The sequence below is a fragment of the Cariama cristata genome, unplaced genomic scaffold (assembly GCF_000690535.1).
Source record: "Cariama cristata isolate BGI_N322 unplaced genomic scaffold, ASM69053v1 scaffold43847, whole genome shotgun sequence".
Taxonomy (NCBI): domain Eukaryota; kingdom Metazoa; phylum Chordata; class Aves; order Cariamiformes; family Cariamidae; genus Cariama; species Cariama cristata.
Window position 1 is genome coordinate 1 of NW_009627995.1, and position 11058 is coordinate 11058.

Below are 11058 nucleotides of genomic sequence, written 5' to 3' on the forward strand. Positions count from 1 at the left end.
GCCCCGAAATGCCCCAGGCTCCCGCGGTGCGCGGAGCGCCTTTCCCGGCCTGTCCCTGTGGTTTGAGTAGCGCGTTTTACAAGGGAGCGCGTATGGGTTCGTCTCGATGGGCTCGCATCCTTTATGTCAGGCGTTAAATGACAAAAATCGGATGAAGCAGTTTAATAAAATATGGACAGAAGGTATTTTTGTAAATGAAGGTGAGCTGGCTCTCCTTAGGGATCTCATGCCTTTTGTGTGTCAGAAATGCGGCAGGGCTGATGGAGGGTTGTTATGCTCCGCTGCCGTGGAACGGGTCAGAACGAACGTACCGGTGACAGGGTCGGGAACAGGGTGCGGATTTAGTAACGTTTCCAAGCTCCTGATGAGCAAAATGTGTCCTCAAAACCTACACATTGGCATTTGATACCACGTGTGCTCTATTTTGTCATCTTCTGATTCAAGGGGGGTTGCTTTGATGGAAGCTTTGGGGGAATTTCTTTTGCCAGAGTAAAAAAATCCGCAGCTGATCAATGAGAAACATGTAGAGAAATCTGAGGACTGTAACATAGAAAAAATAAAACTGATTAGATTCATGTGACCACCCTGAGCTTAGGAATAACAAACTCATGAAAAAAACATTGTGACATCATTAATGATGAACCAAATTCATAAACGTATCAATATCAAATACCAATTTAAAAATAATTGGAAGAAGTGATAATATTTTTATACCATGAATGATACACTGTGTAGATCTATGCTTTTCCAAATGTTTAGTAGAGGAAGTCTTCAGTAAGCTATGAGTTGCATATTTGTAGTAAATAGCTGCAGTCTTTCAATTTCTTACCATATGAAAGCTTTTCTTTAATTGATTATTCTCAGAAATTGTCCTTGAACTTCCTCTGTTCTGCCCTCCACTTTTGGAAATAGGAACACGTAATGGGAAAGAAGCACCTGGGACCAGCTGGCCTAATACCGCAGGCATCGCATCCTCTAATTGCTTGCGAGGGATACAATTATTAGAAAAATGGACTCAAACTCAGGGATGTATGGAGGTGTCTCACTAAATTACACTAACCACATAACGATCTTTTCCGCGTTGTTCTGCACCCATTTGCTATCTAATAGACTGTCTGCCTTTGCTGTGGTGCTGTATGCTGTGCAAGTCTTAACTGGCTTCCACTATATATATATATATTTAAATTTTTGTCACTACGTAAAAAATGAAGGTTATGTGAGTCATTTTAGTGACCTTGCCAACCTAAATCCCCTATGTATCTTTTCTCCCATTCATCTAGCTTGGTTGGTATGTCTGAATTTAGCCAGTAGCCTCTCTTGTCTTGACAATCTAAACAATTTTGTTCAAAATGGTGCGCTTTGCTCCCTCGTTGCGTAACTTTTCTGCCTTCTCCAAATTATTATTATTTCCGGTATTTCACAACTTCTGGCAAGCAGTGTTTATGCATTTCTGCTGTTATTAATCTGCTCTAGGGTTTTTTTGTAGGATTCCTAAGTTATTGAATCTCATAGTTTGATGCCTTCCCGTGACTGAGTATCGTTTTGACCGAGGCTGTGGTAGCTGGGCAGGGTTTTGCATTGAGAGGCACCAGGTAGCATCCTGTAGCCACGTGTATTTGCACGTGGTAGGTTAATACCGAGGTGGATGCATATCTTCTGTTTCCTGGCCATAGCACACAAGTGTAGCAGTGGCTTCTGTTTAACAATGGAGTTTGGTCATCATTATTTAGTGTCACAGAAATCTGTAAACTTATTTTTTAAATCCTTTATTAGGATTATTTCAAGGAACAGCTGGGTCTGAAGGGCCAGCTGCCATTCTAAAATAGGGAAATCTGAGAACAGCAGTGACAAAACGGTGGCCCACCGTTTGCTATCTGTTGGCAGCACAGGTGGAACAATGCTTTTGTTAATATTACCCAGTGTCCTTTTTCCTATTGCTGTTTCCAAGATGTGAAGAACAAACACTGGTGTTGTCTTTTCCAGGGCTGGTCTGATCTATTTTGTTGTAAAAATAAAAACTCTGTTTCCAGGTACAATTCCTTCTCCTATTTATTGTTTCGGCTATCGGGATGTGCACATCATGCATGATATCTGGCTTTGGTTTATAGGTAAAAAGCAAAAAACGGAGATAGTTACGATGTCTTTGTACATTATAAGGAGAAAAAACAGCTTAGGAAAGATGCAAAAAGACGTGGTTTTTTTTAGAAGTTACCTAACAGTGACTATTATTAAGGATCATAGTTCTGCAATCAGTAGTATATACTCTTAACCCAGTCTTTGGTTCTCTCTCTGCTGTGTTTTCACTTGGCGTATATTGTTCATTTAAAAGATCCACTTAAATGAACGAGACTGACCATGGAAGAAGAGACTCATAGCTAAATGAAAAGCTGTCCAATGCTTGATACTTGGAGGATGGTTCAATTCCGTGTCTTGCCACAGACTTTCCATTTGACTTCAAATAAGGCATTTCTTTCCTCTGACAGGACAGTGAAGTGGAGAGGCTGTCATGTGGCTGATGGTGTTTAAGGCACCACAGGAGTTGGTTCCATGTAAACACGATCGATCAATGAGGATCCGAGAACCTGGCCTTTGGCTTCCTGAGGATGCCTTTTTACAAAGCTGCAGATAATTCATACCCCAATGTATGCTTTGCTTTGCATTCGTGGTAGATGTGCTGGTGTCAAGAACTACAATTCTTTACACAACACAAAATCTGGGAGACTAAACTGGATGAAAACACCATCTTATAAATGTCACAGCTATTACTGTAACGTGCATGATGTAGGAACTGATTCATCCATGTTCATCTGGGGACCCCAGAGCCATGGGCTGCTGTGTCACTAGACTGGGAGCAGGTACGCCCCGGGGCAGTGCTCACGGTGGGGGGTACAACCTCTTGTTCCAAGGTAAATCAGCACCTATCTACTGCAGGATCAAACCTGCAGAGTCTGGTAGTTATCGAAAGAGGTTAAAATATCATTGGTGCCCCACAGAAAATAATGAGGCTGTTTTCTTCCAGTTGCGATTGAATCAGAACTTACACTGTCACTTACAACACTGATCAGCATCATTACTGATAGTCTCAGTCAATCGTGATACTAAGTCTTATCCGAGGGACTGAGAGTCAACCAGCACTGGTACAGCTCAGCAGCAGCGTGTTTCTGTTCAGGTCAGAGCTGAAGCTTTTGGATGATGAATTGTGGGTGGACCTGCCATTTCATAGTCCAGTTTCTGTGTATAAAAAATCTCTGCTCTCCAGGATTTTCAGCCTAGCACTTCACGCCACCCTGTTTCAGACAGTAAATATGTTATGTTTTTATTTTAGAAAAGCTATTTAACCTTGCATGGATTTTCAAATAATCACTTAAGTTCTAAAGATGGAAGAAACTTCCAGTTCCACAAAGTTACCAGTGCAATGAGCAGAAATAGAAGAAGGTTGCTTCATTGTTTTATAACTAAACTTTACCCCTCTAAAAGCAGGAGGAAGTCTCTCCCCACAGGAGACACGACAGATGGGCACGTCTCTCTGGTCCTTTCCATTTCCCATACTTGACACATCACTGGAGTGTCAGAGCACCATACACAATCTGACTAATATCTGTAATGCTTAGGTTTGTTCTGTCATCTTCTTCCTGTAGGTAGGAATTGAGTGATTTAAGTAAGTGATTTTAAATAAGACTAGCTTAAATCATCATATGATCACTGTATAATTAGTCATAATTTGTGTATGAAAACAATTCTAGTGGTTATGATCTAAAAATATGACGATACCTAGAAACAGGTCATAAATTCATCAGGCATTGTAAAGCAATCTTCCTTCCCAGGACTTAGTTTCATGTTTTGAAAGGTTATGAATAATACCAGTAATGTTATTTCAGAAACAATCAGGAATTAGTTATATAACTTTAATGCTTCTCCAACTGATGCAGAATAATGTTTCATCTTTCTTTAATTGCCAGTGAAAAAACCTTTCATGTTATCTGAATCAAAGGGAGTACATCCCTTTATATCTTCTATAAATAACGGTACATTCATATGGCTAATTTTGCAATATACATGATGGTTATTTTCTTATAAAGGGCATGATTGAACTCCTATTAAAGTGAATTGATGTCTCGCATTTTATTTGCATAGGAGGAGTTGTTGGTTCCTCAGTAAAGACGCCAACTGTAATGTAAACTACAGAGTGTCATAAGCATTACCAAGGCTCAGAAAGGCTCATCCAATTATGAAGTGAAGTTTCTGATTGCTGAATGATTATCCTAAAGATTCAGGCCTGGTCTAATATTAGGACAACATAATTGTTAATTATTTACCAGTCTCTATATAAGACTAAACCAGTTGCTAGGAAAAGAACATGAAATAATGCTACATTAGCCCTGGAGAAAAACAGTGTTTTAAATATTTAGGGATTCTTTGCTACAGTATGACAAAAGAGGGCAAACTGGGCTGGGGGTAGAAGAGGTTTGGCCATGTCATTACACGGCCCGAGCCAGCCCTGAGCTCAGTGCCATGTGCAGCTCAGCATGCTCCCCACCCGCCCAGAGACACCCTCTCAAGGGACCCAGTTCTGCAAATCCTTAAGCAGTGATTCACTTTGATCCACCAAGTGCTCATGCTCTGTCCTGGATGGAAAGGGTTAGAAAAGGTGACTAAACCAGAGCAGTTCAGTGCTCCTTATGTCATGAGTTCTTCAGAAGGTTTTTTGGGGAAACAGACAGAAAAGTTGGGGGATTCTAGAAGACCAAATCCTTTCCTACAGATTTCTCTCCCATTTTCTAGCTATGTGAGTTTCTTTCACATGTCTACTGTCTCTTATCTACACCAGGACCCATAGCTAATACCATTTTCATCATACACACAAAAAAAATCAATTTCATAATGGCTCACTGTATGTTCCTATCATACTTCTGTGCTGTGCTGGCCCTAATGCATCCTTTCTAGCTTTTCTGAGTTTTCTGAACCCTCTAGTTCAAAACCAAGAAGAAATTTTGTACCACAAAACATGATCTGTGAGTATACATCTCGCATATGTTCACAATTAGAAAGTACATATTGGTCTTGCTTTTTAAGTATGAAAATAAAAAAGGAACCTTATTTGTATGTCAAATAATTGAGTATTTATCAATTTATTTTTTTTTTTAAGTTTGAGCTTTCAACACCCTAGCCTTATTGAAATATGAAGTAGCAGTTCCTGGAGAGCAGAGAGGTCCCCTGTCTGGCACTGGTTTAAGAGTAATGGTGGGAGCACTCCATTACCTGGAGGTTGTGGGACAATCACCCTCCTTCTACCGAGCATCTGCTTGTGTTGTGCAAACACTGCTCTTAATCATAATGGCCCCAATCCTATTTATTTGGTCCAGTATCAATTTAACTTGGGATTTATTCCACCTGTGTCTTATTTTCCTGTTTAGCTACTTGAAACTATTTAAAGAAAGGGAACAACTATTTTTCAAAACACAAATATTCACCACTGTGGGTACAGTGAGAGTTTAAAATAGGTCATGCATTAGAATTTCCTTTCTAAACATTGGTTGCCGTGATTTGGAAAAGTAAGAACAATTTCTCAAATCTGATTATAAAAAAAGATTTTTTTCCTATAAAAATGCAAACTCTATTAGATTATTTCCCATTCAGCACATCTCTTTTTACATCATAAATGCGCATTGCCGTGCAGCTTCATTCTTAGCCTGTAGACACTATCAAAAGCTAGAAATTTACATCATCTGTATCACAGTATTCTCATCTCTACAGGACCTCAGAGACATTATGTTTTTCTAGGTGTATAGCTTGTGCTTTAGACGGCATGAGTGACCTGAGGTGCCTTTGTAGCTGCTGGTCCATAGAAGGTTCTGTAGTTCAGGTTGTTCCAACGCATCTCAAGGGATCCAAGCAACTGCGAGTGGGACCTCTCTGACATCTAACATTAATTCAGCAGAGGACTGATTCCCTCTCAGAAAGAAGTATTTGTACTAGCAGTAAAAATTAAAACAGTATTATGGTATCAGCAGAAACTACAGCCTAGCTACTCTAGAAAACCATTTCAGTAGTGTGTAAGGATTATAACCAAAATGCACTTCTGGAACACAGCAAAGTATAGAGCAGTTATATCACAGCAGGTGTTGACTACATAGAACAATAATGATTTTGTGCAGGCTGACTAATGACTCCCTTTTTGTCTTTGAAAGTGTATTTTGAATCCTGACGTTGACAAAGCTGCCCCAAATAAAATTGAAGTATGTATTTCTTTCTTTAAAAGGAATCAAAGATAAAAAGATAGTAATGGAGTCTTTGAAGCTCACTGCAAAACATCTGTGCTCCACAAAATTTAAAAGTAGCACAAGGTTAGCAGAAATGCTACCTCTTACAGTTCTGCACTATCCTGAATCAGCATAGATCTCACCTCTTGAGCACCTAACAAAGTACTTGGCTGTTTAACAGTGGGTATTTGAGCCTGGTAAACTGTGATGCTCCGATTGAACCTAAATGGAAAAAAAAAAAAAAAAATGGAATTTGTGCTTCTCCATTCCTTACTCTCCTTGTTCACTCTTCCTAGTAAGTTTGAAGGGAAATTCAATAGTCTTACTCATGGTCCCTCATTCTGCTTCCCTCAGTGTCCCTAATGCAGTGTAACATTCAACTGCATATTGCCTCTGCAATTAGAGTGAACATCTCCTTTCTACTGTGTGACACCTGATCTGCTTTTGTATGCTCAAAATAACAGTAGCAAGGGGCTGTTGGTTAGTTAGGATTGCCTTCTTAACTGATTAAAGTTTTCATACAGTAATCATAATAAAGAAAATCCAGTGGATATAATCTTAAAAAGTAAACAGTATGCGCACATTCAGAAAAGTGAAACCACAGTAACAAGCAGCACAGACAGCATATGGCCCTGTTTACCTACACAAAATTAACAGTATAAAATCCAATTAGAAAGGTGGAGATCGTAATCATCACATTAGACAGCAGTTTCCAGAGTATGTGAACTCAAGACTTCAGCATTTCCTTCCCAGACTGAATGATGGTCACAACAACCCCATGTAATGCTACAGGCTTGCGGAAGAGTGGCTGGAAAGCTGCCCAGCGGAAAAGGACCTGGGGGTGTTGGTCGACAGCCGGCTGAACGTGAGCCAGCAGTGTGCCCAGGGAGCCAAAGCGGCCAACGGCATCCTGGCCTGTATCAGAAACAGTGTGGCCAGCAGGACCAGGGAAGTGATTGTTCCCCTGTACTCAGCATTGGTGAGGCTGCACCTCGAGTGCTGTGTTCAGTTTTGGGCCCCTCACTACAAGAAAGACCTTAAGGTGCTGGAGCGAGTCCAGAGAAGGGCAATGAAGGTGGTGAAGGGTCTGGAGCACAAGTCTGATGGGGAGCGGCTGAGGGAGCTGGGGGTGTTCAGTCTGGAGAAGAGGAGGCTGTGGGGAGACCTGATCGCTTCCTACAGGGACTTGAAAGGAGGTTGTCGTGAAGTCAAGTTGGTCTCTTCTCTCAAGTAACAAGCACTATGACAAGAGGAAATGGCCTCAACTTGCGCCAGGGGAGGTTTAGCTTGGATATTGGGAAGAATTTCTTCACCGAAAGGGTTGTCAAGCCTTGGAATGGGCTGCCCAGGGAAGTGGTGGAGTCACCATCCCTGGAGGTATTTAAAAGATGTGTAGGTGTGGTGCTTAGGGGCATGGCTTAGTGGTGGACTTGATGATCTTAAAGGTCTTTTCCAACCTAAACAATTCTATGATTCCATGATTCTGTGCTGAATTGTTGCATTTATCTTGTTCCCTTGGTTTCCGATGAGGTGATTGTGGTGAAAGGTCAGCAGAGAGCATAAAGCCAGGACATGAACGATAGGCGTTTCAGTGGAGCTTTCAGTAGCCTGCGCAGCAGGGTGCAAGCTCCGGAAAGACTTTACTACGTACAGGGATTGTGGACAAAGAAATTTCCTAAGCGGTGTCTTCTGCTTTTGTTCAGTCACAGAAGAGTAGAATTCAGTTATGAAAGGGAAACTATCAGGGGAATTTCTGTTGCAAATGTATGCGTGCAAGAAAAGCATGATTTCAAGCTCTTCCATGCATCGGTAATCCAACAAGGATTATCCAACATAGTGCTTCATGCCATGAGAGAAGTTAGACTAATGACATCTTTAATATCTAGGTTTATATTTCTCTTTGGGTATCCCTGCTGCACATAGTTGAATACCTTCTCTTCCTAATAATTAAAAGGAAACAGTTACAATACTGAAAATTGTCACCTGTTGAAAAGTGTCTCCTGGCTCATCTTCCTTCTATGGCTAAACACTTAGGTAATTCACAGAGAGATCAGAAATGTCTGGTACACACAAATCAAATTACCCATTAGCACCCGGATTCAACTTTGCAAACCTTTTCACAAAAGCCATTACATGCGTGGTCTTGCTGATATCGGTAAAACAACTCTTAGATGTGTTCCCTCATGGGAATGGTGCAATGCCATACAGCCACGGGAGGGGTACTGGTACCAGGCATCCTGCACAGCTGAAGTGCTGAACCTCAGCCAGGGAAACTGTTACGTACTCTTACTAGTTACTTTTCCAACCATATTTAATTAACCTAACTTTGGGATTACATTTCTCTCTGGATGCGATTAAACTCTAATAAAATAACTATTTAAACTGTTAAATAGATTTTTAAAAAGCTCTAATCCCCTCAAAGAAATTTTTCAGCCCAGTTAATGACTGCTAGCTGAAATGTTTCAGTTTTAATGAGTTTATCCAAAGAAACTTAGAGAAGGTGCCTGATGCCTTAGTACAGAAATGTTGTACTGCAGCTGAATTTGTTTTTACAGTTTAAACAAATATAACTTAAATAAAATGCTTTCATTACTTAACAAGTAGTTTTGGTAACAAATTGTATCAATTAAACATATGTAGAACTAGTGTTCTCTTGAAGCACCAAGTACACAAAAACATTAGCTCTTTTGGACTTTTTTTGCCAAGATCTCTCTCACACCCATTGCATATGATAGAATTTTAATAATATAAGAATTTTTCACAACTGCTGTAACTTTGTGAAACATCAGATGCTGACTAACTTCCTAAAAGAAACTCCCAATTTAAAGAACAGTTGAATTCTACTGTGACATTTGGAATGGCTTGACAATGACGTCCTGCTATGAAAAGAGGGACAACAAATAGAGCAGTAATAAGGAAAAAATGAGAGTGTATAGGGGAAATAATGCTTTTTCTTGGAATAGGATGTTTAAGTGTTTCAAGTCAAGGCTTATCATGCTGTGCAGTACTGATAGAATTCTAAATTTTTCAAATTTGTAATTCTGCTAATTATTCTCTTCTCTTCTCTTTCTAGAGGTTGCTGATTTCTAGTCTTTTCTATAAATAGAAAAATGAGATAAGTTTTAATATTTAGTATTTTAATAGTGAAACTCTAAGTAAATGGAACATTTTCATTTGGATTTTGAATAAAAGAAAAAAATAAAGATCAGGCTTCCAGCTCATATGAAGAGCAACAGAACCCGCGTGGATTTTATTAGCTTATGACAACTAAGGACCTGGCCAAAGGAGGTCAGAGTTTGGGTTGATACATAAACCAGACGTAGGTGCCAGTTGGCCGGTTTCCGTATCAATTGTAACTTTGAAATTTGTGCACGCAAAAACTCCGCAGTAAAACTGCACAGCTAGCTCTGCAATTCGGAGAGCTCTGGTGCTGGCGTGGGAAACTGGGCAGACTTGGAAAGGCCTGGAGCACAGTTAAAGTCCCCAGCTAATGCTGTTTGTGATCATAGGTCAATTCTCTTTCACTCCATCCATTTACAGGCAGATTCTGGCTCTAGAATTGGTTGTGGACAGGAAAAGAAGAGCAAGTAAAGACAGAGTCCTTCGTCATGTGACAAATTATATGGTAATGACTATTGTGGACATGCAAATGACACTTTCTTGTTACTGATCAGTTGGGATCATCTAACAAGGACCCACATTCAAGTTTTAAAACTTAAAGAGTTTGTGAAATACAAAGTCCGTATTTCTTTCGTGACTGTGTTTTGAACACCTGCAGGTGCTTCCATGCAGCAGACTAATTTGCAGATGGTCTTTTGAGCTATAAGTAGCATATCCTCACTGCAAGAATTATTTTGATGATAAGTGCTATCATTTGTAGCCAAACATTTTGAAATCATGCTACTAACCAGCAACTTTAAAGCTGCTTAGGTAACCAGAATGTACCAAAAAGCCAGCCAAGATGATGTGGGTAAGCTTTCAGCCATCAGCAAAGCTGGGATAAGAGAGAATAATACCTCAAGGCGTAACATTTCGTTTCTTGTTTGTCAGCATTGAACTGTTTTCTCTGACTCTATTACTTTCCTCTGCCTTTAGCCAAAAGAACAAGCAGATATTGCTGTTTCTGGGCAAATTAAATAAAACAGATTTGTCTCTATGGAAAAGGATAAGTTCCCAATGTTTTTTCTTACCTGTGTCTCAAAGCTTCTCTTTGCTGCTGCACCCATGAGGTTCCCAAGAGTACCGTACCCCTCCTTGCTGTTCCTTGGCTACTGCTGCACAGGCAGCACCAGCGCTTCCCACACCCTCTCCACTGAGCCAGGACATCTTGCTGCTTTGTTTTCACTAATAAAGTGTAAATGTGACTCTCAGCATGGGGGCCTTTTAGGACTGTATCAGCTAAATATGGAGACACTCATAACGCTTTATTGTTAACAGTGGGTGAAGCCGCAAGAAGCTCAGTACTGGATGGTTGAAATCTTGACAAGCAGCATCAGTCGAGCAGTGCAACAGGAGCCATGTCTCTGCCCTTCCGAAAAGAGTTGGAGAAATACAAGAACATCAATGAAGATGAAATACTCAGCAAACTCTCAGAGGATGAACTGAAACAGCTAGAGCATGTTCTCGATGACCTTGATCCTGAGGTTAGTGATGGGGGCCAGCGGGATCATAGTTCAAAAGCTCCCTATTATAAATGCCACATACTGCAGCATTTTGTGTTTGTATTCTGTTACAGTAGAGGCAGTGTACCCTAAAGTACGAGCAGCTCAGCTAGGTACATTTTGGTTTTATTCCTGCT

General features: G+C 40.4%; 1 protein-coding gene across 1 annotated transcript in view; it reads left to right on the top strand.

Moving 5' to 3' along the window:
* Nucleotides 1-10698: 10698 nt before the first annotated feature.
* The window catches only part of LOC104165074 (tropomodulin-2-like), a gene marked incomplete at its 3' end in the record, with an annotated part of 2146 nt that continues 1786 nt past the window's right edge, over nt 10699-11058 (top strand). The window contains exon 1 of the mRNA XM_009704610.1: nt 10699-10903. Within this exon, the coding sequence (XP_009702912.1) occupies nt 10778-10903 (126 nt within the window). The remainder of the gene's footprint in view (nt 10904-11058) is intronic.